The following is a 22965-nucleotide window of genomic DNA, read 5'->3' as shown; positions in this document are numbered from 1 at the left end:
GAATCTTTGCTGAAATCTTGTTTATTGGTTTCTGATACATTCGGGGATTTTTGCTTTTAGGGGCTTTGTGGCTGTAGTGTTGGGTCAAAATGCAAAGCAAAGATTGTCAGGTACATTTTTAGCATTTATGTTTTACAGCATTTAATAATAGGGTTTGGGTTTTTTTTGCTTTATGGACTTACCGCTCTGCTTTGTGCAGTCTGCAAAGATGAATGTAGGGAAAATGCCATCTGTATTTTTTTTCCTTAATACCAAACACCTTCCTGGAATTAATGCAGAATTAATGTGTGACCAGCCAGACTTGAACCTGTATAATTTTGACGTTTTTCAAGGAAACAAAGTAATTAATTATAGAATATAATGAGGTAAAAATTAAAACAGCCTTTTTTCTCATATATTCTGTATATTGTTGCTATATTGTAAGTTGCCTTTAAATAAGAAGTTTTACATTGTAATTTTTTATTACCATGTTGTTCATAGATGGCCCAAAACTTTGGCCGGGATAACTGCTTACCATCCCTGTCTCCAGTACTCCTTTAACTCCATTGCCTTTCACAATGGCGCAGAAGAGTCTAAGGCATGGCGTAAATGTAATCGAACTGGGCGCTGGGATGAAGAAGACTATTCTGAATGTCCTTATTCACAAGAAGTAACTCAAGTTCTTCATGCTTTTAGTCAGGTAACATTATGAAATCCAAGGCTTCCCTTCTCTAGTACTGAGAGCTCGCAAGAAATTTCTGTTCAGCCACAACTTTGGGATAGCTGGACTTTTAACAAAATGTTTTACGTGAAAGAGTTTGTTTGGTAATTGAACTTGTAGTAGGAGCAAGTGCACAGCATTTATTGTCTTTATTTTAATATTCTTTTTCTCTTGGTGCCTGGAGTCCACATGACCATTAGTAGTGTTGGCAGGGTCATCAGTACTTCACTTCAGTTCCTTCTTTGTCTTCTCCTCATGCTTTTTTACCAGAAAGATGTTAATTTCTCTTGAAGTCCTGTATCAGAGTTCTATCAGCTGAAGTGCCTTTCCTCATTGCCATTGTCCATAACATATTTAAAAGAGCTGCAGAAATGAAGCCTACTTTAGAATGCCTTTTTGATGTCTTCCAAAAAAGCAGTACTTAAATGGTTTCTTATAGATAAGTAAAAGAGAGAATGAGATAAAAGAACATAACAGGGAACAGCATGGAGGATGGCACAGACCTGTAACTGCCATAATAACTTTTACAACTTTCAGTTTCCTGATCATTTCTTCCCAATCAGTAGTGCTAGATAACACCACAGGAAGTTTGTTTTCAGATGTGTTCCTACTTAAATAAGAATAATTACTATATTAAGAGAGCCAGTGCAATTATAGGATAATAAAATAATTAGGAAGGTCTCCAGAATCCAGTCCATTCTCCTGTAAGCAATGAGGTTAGGCCAGTTTTCTCAGGGCTTTAACCTCTCAGGTCTTTAAAACCTCTGAGGATGAAGGCTGCACAACCTCTGGGGGTAACCTGTTCCAACGCCTGACTACCCTCATGGCAGAAAAGATTTTCTTCATAACCAATCTGAACTGAACTTCTTTCAACTTACTACCATTGTCCCTTGTTCTCCCACCATGCACCACTGTATATATGAACCCTCATTGATACTGTTGTTGTCATGACGTTCTAAAGGTACAGGCAAGGCAAGGTTAGTAGCTTGGTATAATATTTTATAAGGCCAGTTAGTTACAGTCTAGAAAAGCTAGACAAAAATCTTCAAAATCTGTTGGCCTGTTCTGGTGGTGTCTTCAGATAACAGCACTGAAATCTAAGACCTAATGCTGAAGATACATTCATATGCCCTGAATTTTATGCCCATAGTACTACTGATGCATATAAATCCATGTGAATTTATAGTAAGCATTATACAAATGGATGTGATCCCCAGTTTTTAAAAGAGAATGAAGCTAGCTGATTTATTACACCTAACAATTCTGATGTATTTTCAGATGCACATCAATTTGACAACCGTGCTTGAATTTTCCCGCCAGCTGACAGCCTACACAAGAGGTGCTTCTCACTTTGCGGATAAAATGGATGTAATATATTTGGCTTATATAATGGAAAAGTTAATTGTCTTCGTGGATGAAGTTGAAGATGTAAGATATCTTCTCTATGCTGAAAAAAAAGTATCACTTACAAGTGAAGTCTTCACATATGGCCCTGTTCTTAATGTATGCAGGCACACATTGAAGAGTAGCTTCTAAAATCCATTGCTGGTATTCTGATTGGAAATGTTCTGCCTATACTGTGATATGTTTCTTTATGCCAAAAAGGACAACTAAGCCATCTCATCTGACTGACAAAAGCATTGCTGCTTAGGAATAAAAATTGGGTTTCAATAAGTCACTTGTTTAATTTTCTTTTTCATTTTAATTTCTACCATGTCTAACATATAAGAATGAACTCAGGGTGCCTCTCCATCTGGCCACTGGAGTTACACATGCTGCTTTTGTTTTCTCCATTTCATCAGGAGGTTTTCACTGAGTTTTGAGAGCATGTATCACTTCAAGTGAAGAGAAGATAATGTGTCTTTAAGTGCAACTTCCTACAGAAACCTTTGGCATAATGTATGGCATTTTTACAGGGAAATCTAATCAGAGAGTTATGCAAACCCTATGGGAAAAATAGGTTTTTATAGAGAACAGCAATGTTCATCATAGTTTTTACTGTTAATTTTCAGAGTAACTGCTTGCATAAAGATTTCATAACCTGTAATTTTTGTACACATGATAGCTATAGTTAAAACATTTGTTTTCCTTTGGTTTGGCAATGTTCATTCTGTTCTAGCTCTGGGGATTGTAACAGTTAACATTTTAGTGCCAATTTGAGAAAGCCTCCAACTTCAATTTCATCATTTTATACCAGACCGAAAGTGTATTATTAAGTGCTTTCCAAGAATCAAGTTTCAAAGCTACAACTGTATTTCGGCTCAAAATAATTATAAGATCTTACTGCTTTCTGACAAAATAAAAATTTACCATCCAAAAGAAACAGTTGGATTTACCATAAAGCCTCTTCATTTTTCTAGCAGCTGATGCATTATCCATTAAAACTGAGCACCATGTCTAATCTTTTAACTGATTTCTTCCACCTTTCAAATAAGTTTCAGTTTCTGGTTTTTGGTATTGAGACATCTCCATCTCCACCACTCACCTCTACATCTCTTATTTCATAATCCCTTATTGGTTTCATAATTAAAGAACATTTTTCGTAATTCACCTCTGTTTCCTTCTTTTATTTTGAACTTTACACTTTTTCCTCTCTCTCAAGTCCACTAAGTGGGTTCCTCATTCATTGAGCTCTTTCCTAACACCCATTTCTTAACTCTCACTTGTACGGTACAAAAATACATGTGAAGTTCAAGTGTCAGTAGTTTCACACATGAGGCTGCACTCATGTAATTATAAATAGGATTGAACTTTAATACAAGGCAACACATGAACAAAGGTATATCAGTTTGGAATTGACTAGCAGCTGAAGCTACGGTTCTGTAAAACCATTAGAAATTAATGAAAATACATACACAGAGGTTTTCTGTGATTTATCAAAATAATTTAAAAACCATTTTAGCTAAACTAGTGCAGTTTCTGTACATCCTTTCTGGGGAGCACCTCTCCCAGTCAGCATAGGATTATTCATTTTTATACAACAAGTTAGTGGTACTTTGTCCCATCTGGTGGTTCACCTCTCAAACAAGAGAGCTTCAGCAGCTGCACTGGGGACATATTTGCAATATACTACAGGTTTTTGCCAAGAAGATGTACACGTATTAGCCCAGATTTTTGTATTTTTTTTAATGCCATGCATTTACTTTTAATTAATGCATTTAATTATAATATAAATTATTTCCTTTTCTTATTTCTCCCCTTTTGTATATTTATTTATAGACTATTGTTCTGCCCTCAGTAAGTTACTGGTTAGCTGATTGGTGTATGCTTTAATCATTTCTCATAAATCACTCCAGTCTCTTAATGTGTTTTATTATTATTCATTGTATCAATAATTCTGTCACACTGTCAAAAGCCATCTAGAGTTATCTAGTAATTATCGTCTCAAAAATAGATTAAATATTTCAGGAACAGTCATATAGAATCTCACATATAGTCTCATTATTTCTGTGTCCCTTGCAATGCATGTGAAATTTATTTATTTTTTATTGAAAATGCAGAACTAACTTCATAACATCAGTCATTCCTTAAACCTTTTTCACCATTGCTGAATTTCTTTTTTCCTTCCCACTGAATTATCTGTGTATTTGCCTTATTTTTCTGTTTCTATCAGATTGACTTTTTAGCCTCTTGAACTTTTCTTTAGCTATATTTCTCCCAGCCATTTTTACTCTTCTATATACCTTTCTATTCAATTTATTTGTGAAAACCTTGTATATCTTTGGCATATCTTTGCCTTCAAAAATAATGGTAATGTGGTAATGTTAATTTTGAAATGTCACTCAAATTAAGTTTTAGAATTTTAAAAATTAAATATTTTTATTTCAGTTTGAAATAATCACCAAAAAATACTGACAGTGATGTTTATTCTTTCTAAATGTAATATACTAATAAAAATTTAAAACACACAGTCATATCTACCAAAACCTGCAAAATGTCATCTGGCAAAACAAAGATTTATCACTTTGGGTTAGCTACAAGAGTGAATTAAAACATCCAAAGCTATAAGCCCAGATTTTCTGTATAGCCAATGAGATGATATAAGTTTGCTAGAGCACCTGAGTTATATCTCAAATTTACCCTACTATGTCTGTAACAAAAATGCCTTTCAAATAATTTTCCCACTTTTTTTTTTTTTTTTCTTTTCCCAAAGGTCCTTTGATTAAACATGAAGCAGTTCTTTAGAGGGGTATGGTTAATTTTAACCAGTTTAAGAAAAAGGTTGATTGTGGTGTATCTAGAAGATAAGCTTTAAAATTGTGAATAAAAAAGCTTTTCCTTGAAGTCAGTTGCACTTTTCTTTTCTTGGTCTTCATTTTTCAGTCCATTTAATTTTCTTAATAGAATCAAAACTGTCTTTGAATGATGGTTACCAAGAGAGATACAGTGCCTGCTTTCACTTGTACTCTTGTGTATTCTTTTCCTATTTTTGTGAGTTTTCCAGACAATACCATTTTTGGGTTTTGGGTTTTTTTTTCTCTTCCAGATTGGGGATGCTCTTATTGAAATTGCCAGCAATATAATGTTGGTTGATGACCATGTGTTGTGGATGGCTCAAAAGGAAGACAAAGCCTGCACCAGGATTGTACGATGTGTGGAACACATTGCAAGTCAAATGTTGACCAGCAATATTCAAGTTATATCAAAGGTATTTCATAAAATTACAAAGCTTTTTGTCAGAATTTATTTTAAAAATGTCACTTTTCTTCACAATTTTTACAACCAACTAGTATATAGAGAAGCGAGATTGTGTAAGCTGGATACACAGCATAGTCGATTTACGTAGATATACTTGGATCTGTGATTTTTTTTTTCTTCTGGATTCTGTTTCGAAGACCAAAATATTTTTTTTGAGTATCACTGATGGTATTAAAAGGGGTTCTTTCTTAACTTTGATTTATTGTATTTATTCTTACAATAGACTCTTCACAACACTATCACTCTAGTGTTCTTACTATTCACTCATTCTTGTCTATCATATTCACTCTATCACTCTATCATATTCATTCTATTGTTCTTGCAACTACAGTATATGGGTTTATTTTGAAAGGTCAAAGTTGAGTGAGTGAAATTTTTAATAAGAGAAAAGACAACATGCTCCCTTGTTGCTTGAAGATTTTAATATGCCTTTCAGTGAGGTTTCTAGACAATACTTGCTTAAAGCTTTTAGAAAATGATCCAAAAAAAGTGTGTCTTGTCATAAGCATTACTAATTTATGGTTAGTTTTAGGTTTTTTAGAAGCAAACTGTAGCTGTATGAAATAATTGTTCTTATTCCCTGGACTCTACCTACATGAATTTGCCACTTACATACTGAGGGGTTGTTTGGACACTGAAAAACTGTCTTTTTGCCAGTTTCAACATCTAAATAGCAGAAGTGCATCTAAATCAGAAGCTTGAAACTTATCCTTTTAGAATTTGAGATAAATATTTTAAAGCCTTACAGCTCCTTGGATTGGTTTGCTTGCTTGCTTAATTTTAAACAACCTTTATTTTCTCAGTTGTCCACTGCATTTACATGAATGCACTATTTAAAAGTGAGTTCAGTGTTAGTTTCAATTACAAGTATAAAAGTTAAAAAAAGTATATAAGGTATAAAGGTAAAAAAAAAAATTAAAAAAGGAGGAATTACAGGTTGAGCTGAATTATAGGCTGAGCCAAATAGCATAATGGCCTTAGTTCCTTCACTGTATATTTTTAGAAAAGCAGTCTTTCAAACAAAGACAAAAACATATTGGACTGTTTTCTAAAGGAAGTTTTTTATTTCATTCCAATTTATGTAAAAGAAACAAATTTGCTAAAAATATTTATTTATTTATATTAAATACATAAAGACAATAGTGTGTCTTTTAGAAGTATTTTGCAATGTGACAGCTAGGAGGGCTCTGTTGCTTTATACCTAAACTTCTTTTAAATGTCAAGTGCCAAACGTTTGGGGTTTTTTTCCTTGTCACTGCTTCAGGAAGCTGTTGACATTACTGTAAAGAGTAATTCTGTGTACTCAAATGTAGATTTGTGTCACTAACCTTTTTGCCATGCTTTTTATCTTTTTGCTTCTTATAGTTTTCTGTAGGAGAATTAGTTTACTGTTGAGTGCAATTTGTAAATAAACAAAGCTGTGGAGTTTTTCTAGTGTCATCTCATGGAATACCAAACACTTCTGTTCCTTTGGGAGGCCAGCCAGCAAACTGTCTCACAGAAATTGCATCTGCTTTCTTTATTTTAAAGAACAGCAAATAAAAACCCCAAAGCTTAGGTAGCTGCTAGCTTATAATACAATTCCTGAAAAAAAGAAACTTCTAGAAACTGTCAGTCATATAACATATGCATGACTGTTCCCTGCACATTGAAAACCTACTTGTGAGCCATGGCTGTTATCGCTACATCATTTTTGGAAGACAAAAATGTTTTTCCAGTTCCATGAGGTTGTGGAATAGCTAATCTCAAGGTCAAAAAAACACCAGGATGGATACCTTTGTTTAGATCTTCTTAGGTCTCCCTTGCTGTCAAATGGCATACAAAACATGCTGCAGGAAGAATGGCCAGTAGCAACTTTCAAATACTAGATAATTTCTTTTATATACATATATATATATATATATAAAAAAGATATATTTAATGTTTCATTTAGTAATCGTATCAGAGTAAACCAAAGAAGACATTATTCTGCTGTATGGTATTTAAAATCTTAGAGAAGTCATGTAGACAAAAGGTTCTTGTCAGGATGCCTCAAGGGCCTGGGCCTCCCCTGTCAGGGCCTGTCCCACTGCCCCCAGCCGGGGAGCAGGGCACGCCGGGGGCAGTCGGGGGCAGCTCCAGCCCAGGGGCACGTCCTCAGTGGTGGTGATGAGGTCAGGTGGGGAATGTGAGGCTGCAGATTAGGGTGAGGGTCAGGCCCAGTGATGGCAACCAGGCCCACTCGCAGCCTGGTGGTTGCCAGGCCAGGTCACGGTGAGGAGGCCGGCCTCCGGACAGCGGTGGGCCTGGGGCAACAGCGCTGGTGGCCAGGCTGCGACGCAGCCACCATGGAGTTCAGGTGAGGCCTTGGAGGAGCCTCAGCTTGACACTGGGCCAGAGGGAAGGGTATGGGAGCCCCCTCAGAGGACCTGGGAGCAGCCAGAGAGGTGGGGGGTGCCCTGGGCAGCTGAGAGCTCCCGGGGTGGATCTGTATGCCTCAGTACCCCCAAATTAATTTCCCTTCAGTATTGTTCTGAAGTGCTTCTTTGCACCTGCTTTTGTTTTATTTCTGTGCATACATATCAGATGTGCAGTTTGAAAAGGAAGACTTCCTGCTGATGATAAAACTTATCTCAATGGTCTTGTCTCAGGCACGTGCAATAGTTTTAAAACCCACCCCTGAAGAGTTTTCATTTCATTCTCCAGCTCATGGGACTGTCAGAATATTTTAGGCTAATTGCAACGTGGCTTTTTGTTTGTGCTCTTGGTCTTTTCAGCCTTCAGCGCTGCTCTCAGCTTACCCAGGTAACAATCCCCTTTGGTCCTTCGGCTGAGTGGTGCCTTTATCTAAGGCTTAGGAAATGGACATGAAATTATCATTTTCTGTATCTGTACTGCTTAGAGACAAGATTAGCTTGTGGCTTTTCATAACGTGTACCTGACTGTGGCTTGTTTCCATGGATAATTTTACTCTGAGTTCATCTGTATCCATTTGGTAGCTCATTTTACAGTCCTACATAATGAACGCTGGTTTACAGTGCATTTTACCCATCTGTTTCTATATGCTGAGAATGGCATATTCACACTGTTTGAACATTGTCAGGCCTTTATAGGTATATTTTGGGAGTGGAAAACCCGAAGTGTTTAAAGAATTTAATATTCAAAATTTAAAAAATAGGGCTCACTGTTGTGAAATCACTTGAATCCTCATTACAACGTTATCTAGCAAACATTCACCATCACCTCACAGGGAACCAGTGTTATGCCCATTCTACGGTAGGAAACATGAAGCTGTAAATAATTAAATGGCTTTTCCCAAGCTTAAAGAAAACCTGTTACCACACAGGAGTTTTAAGTGAGTCATGTAGCTCGATTCCTGTGCTACGGATAATAGTATTCTGCAAGCAGTAAATTTTGTAACTTCTTGAAAGGCTATCTACAGATGGTACAAAAAATTATCCAGGTAAACCTAGTTTCAGGTTTTAGGACTTTTCAATAAACAGCCACTGGATTTTTAATACAAACATTATTTGATTCTTAATGATCTTTGGCATTTTTATTCAAGTGTAGAAAAAAATCACCTTCAGGCAAGGACAGAAGAGGTGGAAAGTCAGTCTAAAAAAGGGATGGTTTAGGAATTTAGAAACAACTGGAAAGAATCTTTACGCTACTTCCACTTTAAAAGTAATATACATATTACTTTTATGTAAAAAGTATAAAAAATATACTGAGAGCTTCTGGACATTGTCTAATTTCAACAAAAAGTAAAATTAATGTCAATGACCAGCTGGAGTGCATGGAGCTCTGCCTGGGGATGGATGAGGACCTGACTGAGAGCTTATGGGTCAGGATTAAAGGGAGGGCAGAGACAGCTGACTTTATAGTAGGGGTCTGCTACAGGCCACCCAACCAGGAAGACCAAGTGGATGAGGGCGTCTATAGACAGATAGGAGCAGCGACATGTTCACAAGCCCTGCTCCTCATGGAGGACTTCAACAACCCCAGTATCTGTTGGAGGGACAACACAGCAGGGCATAAGCAATCCAGAAGGTTCCTGGAATCTATTGATGATAACTTCTTTCTCCAAGTGATGGATGAGCCAATGAGAAGAGGTGCTATGCTGGACCTTGTTCTCACCAACAAGGAGGGGCTGGTGGGGAATGTGAAGCTCAAGGGCAGCCTTGGCTGCAGTGACCATGAAATGGTGGAGTTCAAGATCCTTAGGGCAGCAAGGAGGGTGCACAGCAAGCTTGCTACCCTGGACTTCAGGAGAGCAGACATTGGCCTCTTCAGGAATCTGCTTGATGGAGTACCATGGGATAAAGCCCTGGAGGGAAGAGGGGCCCAAGGCAGCTGGTTAATATTCAAGGATCACCTCCTCCAAGCTCAGGAGCGATGCATCCCAATAAAGAGGAAGTCAGACAAAAACGCTGGGAAGCCTGCATGGATGAACAAGGAGCTCCTGGACAAACTCAAACACAAAAAGGAAGCCTGCAGAAGGTGGAAGCAAGGACAGGTAGACTCGGAGGAATGCAGAGAAATTGTCCAAGCAGCCAGGGATTGGGTTAGGAAAGCTAAAGCCCTGATAGAATTAAATGTGGCCTGGGACATCAAGGGCAACAAGAAAAGCTTCTGTAGGTATGTCAGTGATAAAAGGTTAAGACTAGGGAAAATGTGGGCCCTCTCTGGAAGGAAATGGGACACCTGGTTACCTGGGACATGGAGAAGGCTGAGGTACTCAACAACTTTTTTGCCTCAGTCTTCACTGGCAAGTACTCCAGCCACACAGCCCAAGTCGCAGAAGGCAAAGGCAAGGACTGGGAGAATGAAGAACTGCCCACTGTAGGAGAAGATCAGGTTTGAGACCATTTAAGGAACCTGAAGGTGCATGAGTCCATGGGACCTGATGAGATGCATCTGTGAGTCCTGAGGAAACTGGCGGAGGAAGTGGCTAAGCTACTATCCATCATATTTGACAAGCTGTGGGAATCCGGGGAAGTTCCCACTGACTGGAAAAGGGGAAACATAGCCCCCATTTTTAAAAAGGGGAAAAAGAAAGACCTGGACAATTACAGGCCAGTCAGTCTCACCTCTGTGCCTGGCAAGATCATAGAGCAGATCCTACTGGAAACTATGCTAAGGCATATGGAAAATAAGGAGGTGATGGGTGACAGCCAACGTGGCTTCACTAAGGGTAAATTGTGCCTGACAAATTTGGTGGCCTTCTACAACGGGGTTACAGTGTTGGTGGATAAGGGAAGAGCAATTGACGTCATCTACCTGGACCTGTGCAAAGCATTTGACGCTGTCCCACACGACATTCTTGTCTCTAAATTGGAGAGACATGGATTTGACAGGTGGACCACTCAGTGGATAAGGAATTGGCTGGATGGTCACACTCAAAGAGTTGCGGTCAATGGCTTGATGTCCGAGTGGAGGGCAGTGACAAGTGGTGTTCCTCAGGGGTCAGTATTGGGACCGGTGCTGTTTAACATCTTCGTTGGCGACATGGACAGTGGGATTGAGTGCACCCTCAGCAAGTTTACCAATGACACCGAGCTGTGTGGTGCGGTCAGCATGCTGGAGGAAAGGAATGCCATCCAGAGGGACCTTGACAGACTTGAGATGTGGGCCTGTGTGAACCTCAAGAAGTTCAACAAGGCCAAGGGCAAGGTCCTGCATGTAGGTCGGGGCAATCCCAAGCACAAATACAGGCTGGGCAATGAGTGGATTGAGAGCAGCCCTGCAGAGAAGGACTTGGGGGTGTTGGTTGATGAGAAGCTCAACGTAACCCGGCAATGTGTGTTTGCAGCCCAGAAAGCCAAAGGTATCCTGGGCTGCATCAAGAGAAGCGTGACCAGCAGGTCAAGGGAGGTGATTCTGCCCCTCTACTTCGCTCTGGTGAGATCCCACCTGAAGTACTGCATCCAGCTCTGGGGCCCCCAGCATAAGAAGGCCATGGACCTGCTGGAGCAAGTCCAGAGGAAGGCCATGAAGATGATCAGAGGGCTGGAGCCCCTCTCCTATGAGGACAGTCTGAGAGAGTTGGGGTTGTTCAGCCTGGAGAAGGCTCCCAGGAGACCTTATAGCAGCCTTCCAGTACCTAAAGGGGGCCTACAAGAAAGCCAGAGAGGGACTTTTTAGTAGGGCCTGTTGTGGAAGGACAAGGGGTAATGGCTTTAAACTGAAAGAGAGTAGATTTAGATTAGATGTAAGGAAGAAGCTCTTCACTGTGAGGGTGGTGAGGCACTGGAACAGGTTGCCCAGAGAGGTTGTGGCTGCCCCATCCCTGGAAGTGTTCAAGGCCAGGTTGTATGGGGCTTTGAGCAACCTGGTCTAGTGGAAGGTGTCCCTGCCCATGGCAGGGGGGTTGGAACTAGGTGATCTTTAAGGTCCTTTCCAACCTAAACCATTCTATGATTCTATCAATTGTTTAATGAGACTTTGGTACTTTCATTTTGGACATATGCAGGATCATCAGTGACTGAAGAAGGTGCATTTGAAAACCATTTCATAAGTTCAAAAGAGGACCAGCAAGTCATGCACTGTGCCTCATGCTAAGATTTAATTTATTCTGGTACCATGACTTTTACACGGTTAGGCTTCCCCACTCCTGCCCTTACTTTTTTATGCAAAACATTTTCTTTAGATTCATTTATTAGTATGAATTAATGTTATTTTCTTCATTGAAGTCATTTCTTGTCAGCAAGATGCCCCAAATTCTGAAGGATTCACACCAATTTTAACTAAGAAATGGATTTAAGGTACTTCTGTATTGCTAGCTTGCATAACAGAAACAAAGTACAGTAATATAAACCTGCCACATTTGTGCATTTAGCCTTCTGATAAACCTGATAGTTTGTGTCTTAGTTCGGGTACATTTACATTGGAATCAATGTGCAAAATACAGACACTCGCAGATCACTAAACAATCTATGCCTGGAAGCAGAAACCATGTAGTCCAATCAGTGTGATGCAAGTGTAAGCTAGTCAACCTGATTATGACATGAGCTATTTATCTCATGCACAGGACTGTGCTGAAATGTATATACTAGTTTAAGGATTGAGATGCATATCTGTGCACTGTGCTGCAATCTCCATCTAGACACATCACCTCACTAAAGGGTAGGCTGAAGACCTGTAATGTGGTATTGCATTGAACCATATAGTCATGTTCAATATTCTAATAGAACAAGATCAATCCACCAAATAGCTAAGAAGCTTTCTGTTTCAGTACTGAGGTACAAAGCACATCCTTGTTCATTTTTTAAATAATTCCTATTACTGCTGTTGCTAGTTCAGTTTATAACTGTGTTACTTTAAATCAGGATTGATTGCACTGAAGCTGATAATGACACAATTACAAAACTGATAAAATAATAACTGATATAAACTGATACATTCCTAAAGAAGATTCAAGCAAACCCACTATGCTGTTGTAGAATTATAGATCAGTTATTTAAATAAGTTACGTATTCTTTCTTACCTTATAAATATGTATGGAATTGTGTGCATGCACAATCCTTTATAAAGTATATACAGTAAATACACAATGCACATGTAATAATTTAATTATGCTTAATGTGTTAGCAACATATCTGCTTCTCAATGTTTTCACAGGTATCTCATAATATTGCTCTGGAGGCCTTTATGATCAAGCCATCTAGTTTCACAGGAATGACTTGCACTGCCTTCCAGAAAATATCTGCAAATTCTGACAAGTCAGTGGTGCGTGATTTAGGAAGCTGGGAAGCAAATCACCATCCTGATCAACATTTGAATTTCAAGTGCAACACTGGCAATCTGAATGGTTCCTTGGTAAATTCTTCTACCAGGGTAAGTCAGTACAATCATAAATATAACTTACCTATTTCAGTGTGCTTTCAGTAGTACTTTTAAGCAGAATACTGACTTGGAAAAATGTATATTTTATGTGTTGTTAGCATTGTGATTAATAATTTCAACATGTAAGTGGCCTTAAACTGGTGTATTGGGTGTAGCATATTTTGTTGTGCTAACGGATATTCTATTAATATAATCAGGTGGAATTCAGGATGTGAATAGAAATGAGTAAATGTCTTGTTCTTGGGTCCAGTTCTGCAAACTTCTCTATGTGTAAGCAATCTCTTTAAAGTAATTTGGAAATATATGTTTTAGTGAAGTGCTCTCAGGGGATTTTACGTTGCAAAAATGTATTTTTTTTAGGGAAATTACTTTTACTTCCACTAAAAAATATTACATTCTCTATCTTCTAAACTTTAGACAGACCGAGAGTGTTATGCCTGAGTTTTTGAGTAGCAGCTGAAGAAAAACAATAATAAATAAGCCTTTTAATAGAATGCACTGTTATTATCAAATAATGAAGTGGAACAATTAAATTTTGATCTAGCAGGAAATAGAATTTTGCATTTGGCTGAGCATGTTATTAAATTTAAGTATTGCAGAGTTGAATTTTTGTTATCCTTCAGATGAATCTCAGTTTAATAGGCTTATTTCTTGAAATACTTACTATGATAAAATGATACTTTTCTGGACAATATTACTAGTTTATTGAACTTTGAAAGTATTTTGATTGAAGTTATTTTCTCTTTGGTGCATTTTAATCTTCTGTATGGACTATGCAGTCAGTGATATGGTAGTTTGTGCTCTCGGGATCTTCTGGTAAAAAGGAGTCATCATAATAATGGAAGTTTAAGTTAAATTTATTTCCTGCAATGGAGTTAATCCTGTGGACACTGGTAACATGTCTGTTTATAAGAAAGAGAAAGTTGTCTCTGAAAAGAGAAGAGTTTGACATCCATAAGACAAAACCCAAATGTTGGAGATCTAAAAGATACAAGATTTCTGCAAGAAGCAACCCTGGAACACTCTGCAATGTATGGAATAGTAGTATTGATATAGAAATATACATGGAATTACATGAATTGGAAAGTTTTCTTTATCAGCTCTGCCAACATATTTTGTATTTCTTCAGAAACTGAGTACCAACATTTCTAGTATATTAATCTCTTGAAAGTTTGATGGTCAAGCACTGGTGTGTCTCTCCTGTTATAAAGAGTTCTACCATAAATGCAAATTTCTTATCTCTCCTATGAGCATGCATGTGTCAAATATGCAAAGTGAGAATATTTATTTGAAGCCCCTTTCTAAAATGTTGGCAGAATGTCACAATATAAAGATCTCAGTAAATCTTTCCTAATGTATTTTGAACCTAGCTGACTTTATACAGCATACAGAAGGGAAACACTACTGACTCTCTCTCTCTGAAACTTTTAGACTGAGCACTCCTTAAATTCATTCTGAAATGAGTTGCATTTCTTCATTTTTTAATAGAATGATCTGTAGAATTGTAACTCATAACAGAAAATGAGATTCTTTATCATCATCTACTAGCAAAATTATTTCTATATTTGCTCAATGGAGACAAACAGTAAACCTACTTGATTGTGCTATGCAAAGTTCATGAAAATAGAGAATTTGTGATGGAGGTGGGAGCTGCTTGGTTTGGTTACCAATGTTTGGTTACTATGTTTTAAAGTATTATTATTATGTCTGACTCTCTAGAACTTCATCTTAGATGCTGACATTATTCTTAGACTCTTTCTCTACTTAGCATAGGTTTAATCATAAAGAAGAAAAAAATCTAATTAAAATCACTAAGTACAAATGGTAATTATAAATTTAATTTACTTATAAAAATGTGAAAAGCTGTCCTTAAAAAGCTTATTAAAAGAGAATCTTTATACATTTTTGTGCTAAAAAGTGTAGCCCTCTTCAAATTTATAATATTGTAAATCATCTGCTCACTAAGCATGAACAATTGTTTATGCCATCTGTCTGTTACTAACAGACTTGCACTAATTGCACTAATAAATTAAAAAAGTGAATACTCATGAAGCAATCTAGGGGCAGTTTATGGGAGAAGACTTAAATAGATGATCACAAACTATCTTAATAATACAGTCGAAACTTATGTAGTTTACCCACAGTGATATTTCCTGGCAATGGTAAAAAATTGATACAAATTTAGTCAGTGGTTATCTGTACATAATTTAACCTGATCTTGTTTTTATGGGATAGAGAGCCTCCAAAAGGGGAAGAAATATTAAAAACTTAAATAAATAAGTAAAAAAAAAAAGTAGTTAAAAAAGAATAAACTTTGAAAATTAAATAATTTAAAAGGCACTGAAAGAGATCCACCATTTAGAGAAGTTCAGGAGATAACTGTTAAAATATACCTATATCCACTTACGGTTCAAATATGTGGTAGGTCTTGTATAGACTAACTTGTAGTGTTTCCAAATACCCTAAAGCAAAATATTATTGCAGTTGGATACACAAATTTTTATCTTTAAATCTAATTCAACACTGTAGCCAGTAACCAACCTGAAAGGTTGAGAAGAATCATTTATCACTACTGCAGATCAAAAGTTTCTTCTCGTAGGATTTAGACCAAGATTCCTTCTCTTAGATGCCATTTCTGCTGTCAGTAGGGAGCTTTTGCTGCCTGGCTGGACTCTACTGGGTGAAAAAAAAAGTCTCAGATATGTCTTCCTAGTTTTTGATACAGTGGATTGTATTTTGACACAGTGGTTGTTTTCATCTCCGTAGGCTTAAGGGCATCTTCCCAGCTGATGCACAATTCTGTCCCATGACCTGGCTGTGGTCTAAGTCATTGTGTGTCATGACAATGACACACCAACAAGGCTGCTGTAACGTTAAAACTTAGACAATGTGAGAATAGCTTATGAAATTTTAGTGCCATTCAGTATGAATCCAGTGTTTGGTTCCCATTCTATATCAGACCTGAAGCATACTTTGAACCTAATCTCTGTTCCAGCCTAATCCTGTAAACTAATTCCAGTGTGCAAAGATAATCAGCTATACAGTTAACCCTTCCTCTGGCTCACTAAAATTACTTCAACATAAAATGAATCTTTAAACCTCCTTTACTATCATAATCAAGTGTGTAGTTTATAGGGGACTGTAGATTCAGTATTCATGCTTGGATTTTAACAAAGTATTTTATTAACATAATTTATAGTTTCAGCTTCACTGAAAACACTTGTCAAATAAAAAGTCTTTTCCTCTCTTTAATTTTCTGACACACGAATGAATTAGGAAGTTAAGTTTCAAAATTCCAGTAATCTATATTTTCACATGTAATCCCTGACTTCTGAAATTTGAATTCCTCATAATATTCTCCATGCATTCCATTTAACTTTTCAATTCTATTTATTTCTTATATGCTCTGAGCCAGACTGACCTTTTGTTTTGTCAGGTTGTATTACGGGTGATGGCTGTGTGATAAAATGTTTAAAGTTAAATTGGTACCATGATTGGTACTAGACATGCTAACCGCCAAAAAAAAAAATTCTAAAGTGCTTTGACAAAATCCTATGATAAATTGCTTATACCACTTTGAGACATTATACAATTTTAGAAATATTCTTGTCTCAGATACTTACTGGAAAATATACAATCAGTATGTAAGAAAAGTCTTTTTCTTGCACAAAATAAATTTTGAATGTCAGACCATACAAATAATGTATAAATAATAGTAAATTCATATGTAAAAGTTAACAGAAGTGCAGAAAAAAACAGTACAAAGTTTTTCACCAAGTGACAAGGCATTCAGGGTAGGATAAAGCACAGAATTAAAAACCCAAAGAGGAATTGTGAAGGGGAAAGTTTGAAGGTGCAGAAAATAGGTCTCATAATGAAAGTGCCTTTCCTACAATCTACTATATGTGAAATGTTCAGGATCTCTATAGATAATTAATTATATCCATTTGGAAGCTGCTTAGTAGAGTGTGCAATAATTAAGTTTCTCATTAATGCAAAAACTAATTCTTATATAAATAACAATTACAATTTACACTGGAAGTGTCAAAGCCAGAATGTAAGATGTGCTGCTACCCAGCTGTAGGTTCCAAAGTGGTTTCTTACAGTACTTTTCAAAAACAATTAGTTTTGACTAAGATTTGAGCAATATCTTGTCCTCTTTCAGTGAAATAAAAGCAACAGCAGCATTTAAAAACTTCTCTTCTAGCTCTTTAGCTCATACATGTTCATTAACAGGGACCTTCCTCTTGCACTGGCAATTTGTAATGGTATGTATATTCTAATCACCTGTGAACCTGGTTATGGAAAGTACTTTCATCTAAGCATCTGCTTATTGTTACTAATTTCATTGAGTTGCTTATCCATTTAAGATATGTTTTTCCATGTTCAGGATGCATATGTACAGAATTTTTCAAGGCAATAAAATCAGCTAAGGAAATTTAGAATTCAAATTAATGTATAGAATTTGTGAACCCAATTAAAGTGTAATACAAAATGAAAATACTTCCTGCAACTTGCACAGAAGATATCTACTTCTGATTAATTTTTCTGGTCCAATCTATCAGACTAAATGTTCCCCAATCCAGATCTTCTTTCATTCACTTCTACGTTAAAAAATTGCACAAATGTTTTTCAGTGTCCTGTTGAAAAGATTCACACTGAAAAGTTCCATAACCACATACACCATACTAACAAAATAACCAGCCAACATACCCAACAAAATACTGCTATACTACAGTGTGCCACCATATATCATTGGGGTGATTTTGTTTGGGTTTTTTTCCTAGAGTGCAATAACTAGTAAATTGATAGGTGTCATAAATATAGCATGAATTATGTTGGCATCATCATTTCCATCATGATTTCCTCTAATTTCCCAGCACACATGGCTTCTTAGAGAGTATTACAGCACTTTCCTTATCAAATATGATTGTCCTGGTTTCAGCTGGGATAGAGTTAATTGTCTTCCTAGTAGCTGGTACAGTGCTATGTTTTGAGTTCAGTATGCAAAGAACGTTGATAACACTGATGTTTTCAGTTGTTGCTAAGTAGTGTTTAGACTAAAGTCAAGGATTTTTCAGCTTCTCATGCCCAGCCAGTGAGAAAGCTGGAGGGGCACAAGAAGTTGGCACGGGACAGAGCCAGGGCACCTGACCCAAACTGGCCAACAGGGTATTCCATACCATGCGACGTCACATCTAGTGGTATAAACTGGGGTAGTGGGGGCGGGGGATCGCCACTCAGGGACTAGCTGAGTGTTGGTCGGCGGGTGGTGAGCAATTGCACTGCACATCATTTGTACATTCCAATCCTTTTATTATTGCTGTTGTCATTTTATTAGTGTTATCATTATCATTATTAGTTTCTTCTTTTCTGTTGTATTAAACTGTTCTTATCTCAACTCAGGAGTTTTACTTCTTTTCCCGATTTTCTCCCCCATCCCACTGGGATGGGGGGGAGTGAGTGAGTGGCTGCGTGGTGCTTAGTTGCTGGCTGGGGTTAAACCACGACAATGATGAACTTTGAGTATGTCTGTATCACACAGATTAGTACAAGATTATTGCTTTCTTTTAGATGAATCTGTGGTTTTTACAACTGCAGAAAACATGCAATAAAGAAAACACTGCCAAGTGAAGCAGGACACCACCAAACAAAAGTTAGTTTCTCAGTTTTATATGTATGGCGTATTACAGTGGGACACTGGGCTCAATGCTGGTATGCATATTATAGTTTATTTTGGTTTCAAAATATTTTTTCCTCCAAGTGTTGTAAAATATGTTATGATTAAACATCCAGATCAAGACATTTCATGTTACACATCAGAATTTGCACTGTTCCTTTTCCTTTGGGAACTGTCTATTTTTGCCCATTTTTCTCTTTTCTCTATTCTTTTCTTTGTGTATCTTAGCACCCAAAGCATTTTGCTCTTCTTGTACTGGATATTGATATTAATTTGAGAATTCTCTCTGGGAACTTATGGAAAAGTTTGCTTTGCTGTAAATTCTGTATAATGATTTTACAGTAACCATTCTAATTCTGTTTCTTCTTTCTCTGTGGGTAGGTTGTTGGTACTGTCACAAAGGGATATCTTATGTGATGTAGGGATTTTAAAGTTCATTATATTTTACCTGCTCATCACTTCATATTTATTCTACATGGTTTCTTGTCTTTAAGATATAGTTTTAAATTTTATCCTATAGTGGGTTTTATTGTGATTTAGAATCTATGCAGATGTCTATTTATTCAATATTCTGAATAATCAGATTCATTATATTTTTTAAATTTAAAAAGAATTTTTTATATTATTCTTTGTTCTTAGACATAATATCTAGAGAAAAGTAGCTGTTGGTATCTCTCTTATTACAGCCAAAATTTAAACTAAGTAAAAGCATTTAGTACTAAGAAAAGATCTGGGAAGAATCCACTTATTTTGAATAACAGCAATATGATATATAAACCAGTATTTTCTGTGGAGGCATTAATTTGCTTGCAGGTGTGTTTAGATTTCACACCGAGTACTAGCTATGGAAAAAGCTGAAGTATCTGTCATTCAGTTGATTAGATGGGTTTAATTTCAAAATCAAAAAACAGACAAGACAAACTGCCCCTCTCTTTCTTCTTCCAGAATGGTCAAATCACACATTTGTATATTCATACCTCTTACTACTATTCCTTCTCAAACAATGTCTTTATATTTATGCCTACGGTGGCAGCCTCAGCATTGGTAGTTTGGTATTCTATGTTCAATATACCTTCTTTTCTCTGCACATGCTCCCATGGTCTTTTAAAATGTGGATGGCTATCCTGCTCTTGCAGGTCTTTCTAAACATTGAGAAAATGAAACTGCCAAAATACTATTCGTGCATGTGTGACAAATGTCAACTATGTTAGGTATACGGAGGGGTTTCTACAGTTCTTATATTTTTTTAACATACGTTTTAACATATAAAAATTAATATACATTATGTTTTTTGAAAGTAGGAAAAATATATCACTTCATTTCATAGGTGCCTAGAACAAACTTTAATGTGTAATAACAAGCTCATGTCCCTTCTTTTTTTATCACGCCCTTTGCCACTTCTAATTTAGCAGAAAAAACCCTTATTCTGCAAATAACATCAGCCACCCAGAATTGTTTTCTGAGTTTCACGGTTTATGGTATTGATGTTTCAGAGACATGTATTATGTTTGAAACTGAAAGTTATTTAACTGGTTTTCCTTTAATGCTGTGTACAGTTTGGACTTCTAACTTGTATGTGTGAAGAAGCTAAACGAAATCTGAATAGCCTGAGGAGAATAAATACAAGGACAAAAGGACTGTGAAAATTATAACTTGTATTTGATATAAAATTCTGTTATTTCAACTCACATTTGCTTTCTTGTGAAACAAGCTTCTGTTCCTGGACAGACATGAATCATATTGATTTTATGTATGCTGTCAATATGTATCTGATGTATGCTGTCAATATGTATCTGAGATATGCTATCACTCTCTCATCCACAATGGTTGGGTAAAAGACTGTTTTCTTCTGATTTTCTGCACCATTGCTCTTGTTACAGAAAAGTTCTCTTTGGGATTTCCCAAAGGGCATTGTAAGATTACTTTCCTTGTTATAAACTATCGGACTCCTTCATGTGCATTCTGCTGTTAAATAATAGTTTGTACACTAATTAAGATAAATCTCATAACAAAACCACATTGATACTGTAACAGTTAATAACACAGTACATTAATTGTTAGAACATATTTTAAGTTAACTTAATGGTACAAAGGTAATAAAGAACAAGTAGAATACTGAGTACTGGTGAAATTCCCAATTCTGCATTGACATTTGAGGAATTATACCCCAACTTTAATTTTCTTACTAAGCTAATAATTTTTTGTATTTTTTATAGAATTGTATCTAAGTTGAATATTTTCAACTACTCTTCTCTAAATTCTTTCTAATGTCTATTTTATTTTCACCAAGGAAGACTGATGCCATCTAACAGTGCATACTTCAACATCCAATAAATAATTACATTTTGTTTCTTAGAACTTTTTTCACTACATGGTTGTTTAGCTAATTGATTGTTACCTATTTTTGCTGTTACAGAAGGCATTTCCAATTTCTAAATGGATAATTTTCCTAACTGTAAAAGTGTGTTTAAAAGTTATTCTTTTTTTTTTTTTTTTTATTGGGTTGGTTTGATTCTTGTTGGCTTAAGTTGGACCAGAAATAGTTTGATGATGACAAACAGTTCACTAAAATAGATTGCTTTGATGATTAGCAGGTGATATGGCTGGAATTTTTTTTCTGAATGTGGGTTCTTTTAGAAACTCTAATTGTTTCCTGACTTTCCAGTCTCCAGCTGTATGTGATAATCAGGGGGAAAAGGCCAATGGCACAGAGGTGAGGAGGTTCAGAATTCAAACCCACCACAGAGCATAAGGGTGCTCACTGAAAGGTACAGTCTTTTTCCTCGCAAAAGTGATAGTGTTGGCTGGAGCTCCTCTTAAGGATCTAATCTGCTCAGGGAAAATGCAGCAGTATAGGGGTCACATATCAAAGATTTTTTTGAGTGGTTTTTGGTTTTGTGGATGTAGAGGAATTAGTCTGTGTGATTTTCTACGTGGTAGTTAGGACACTATAATTTTTATGTTGTGGGAGTTTTCCAGACACTATATATATATATATAGCCAGATAGATAGTCATTACTGAATATGTAGTGGAAGTCAGCAATGGAACGCAAGTTTTCAGTCCAGGAAGTGGGTATGTTACATCTATATTTTAAGCACGGTGTAGGCCTAGGGGTGCAATTATGTAGGACACCTCTTTTAAAGTGACTTATGAAGAGACTACTATACCAATGAGTTGATTCGTGAAAAGACTAGTATGCTTCAGAACTGTCTCCATGACACAGGAAGTGAAATTTGAGTTAAAATATTACTGCCAATATTGCCTTGTTGTTTGCTGTTTATGAGGAAGTTATTTAATCAGGCAGAATGCTGTTTCTGTGGTTTTGGTGAGCTTAACAGGGCGAAGGAATTCACCCCTGATTTTTTTGTTACTTCCAAAAAAAGCATGGAGATACTAGTAGAAATCTGTCAAGTTTCTTTTTGGGGTTAAAGGATTCAATATTTCCTTATATCCTTGACTGTTATCACTTTGTGGAACTTGAAAGATGTTCTGTATCATGGTGAATCTGGAAGTACTTGGCATGTTCCAACTTGTCAGTCTAAAAACAGATATCAAATTTTGTGAAGTAAAAAATTTTCTTCATTAGTTGTTGATGTAATACACTGATATTCACTAAAAATACATAGATGAAATAATGATGTGAGGGTTTTTTTTATTGTTTTATAAATCAAGGTAAAGCTCTGGCATTCTCTACTGTATGAAAAGAATGGTAAACGTGCGCATCTAAAGCACACATGCACATACACCTGCATGTATATAAATAATTTCATTATGGATTTTTTAAGCAAGTTTCATGATTTTGAGGACTGGAGTCCTGGTTTCTATGTATATGGACTTAGCAACAGTTATTCTGGAAGGAATAGTGCACACATGGACAAGTAATACTATGTGTTTATGGCGCCCGTAAGCTATTTGAGTTTAATCTATTTTCTGAACTTTGGGAATGTCGCCTCAAAAAAAATACAGAGGGGAAAATGAAGTAGAAAAGAGTGAGGGAAAGAAATGGGAAAAATATTTAACTGAGTAGAATCAGTTTGCTGGGTTTTCAGTCCTCATAAGATC

At 36.6% G+C, this 22965-nt stretch overlaps 1 protein-coding gene across 2 annotated transcripts in view; it reads left to right on the top strand.

Annotated features, from left to right (window-relative positions):
• Nucleotides 1–22965, top strand: part of LOC104318002 (adhesion G protein-coupled receptor A3) — a 316671-nt gene that overhangs the window by 173104 nt on the left and 120602 nt on the right. For both annotated transcript variants that reach the window (XM_069796696.1, XM_069796695.1), the window contains exons 9-12: nucleotides 481–679; nucleotides 1979–2128; nucleotides 5187–5348; nucleotides 12998–13213. In XM_069796696.1, the coding sequence (XP_069652797.1) occupies nucleotides 481–679; nucleotides 1979–2128; nucleotides 5187–5348; nucleotides 12998–13213 (727 nt within the window). The remainder of the gene's footprint in view (nucleotides 1–480; nucleotides 680–1978; nucleotides 2129–5186; nucleotides 5349–12997; nucleotides 13214–22965) is intronic.

Source organism: Haliaeetus albicilla, chromosome 11 (genome assembly GCF_947461875.1).
Source record: "Haliaeetus albicilla chromosome 11, bHalAlb1.1, whole genome shotgun sequence".
Lineage (NCBI taxonomy): Eukaryota > Metazoa > Chordata > Aves > Accipitriformes > Accipitridae > Haliaeetus > Haliaeetus albicilla.
Note: the sequence above shows the minus strand (reverse complement) of the source record. Positions and strands in the feature narration are given on the sequence as shown.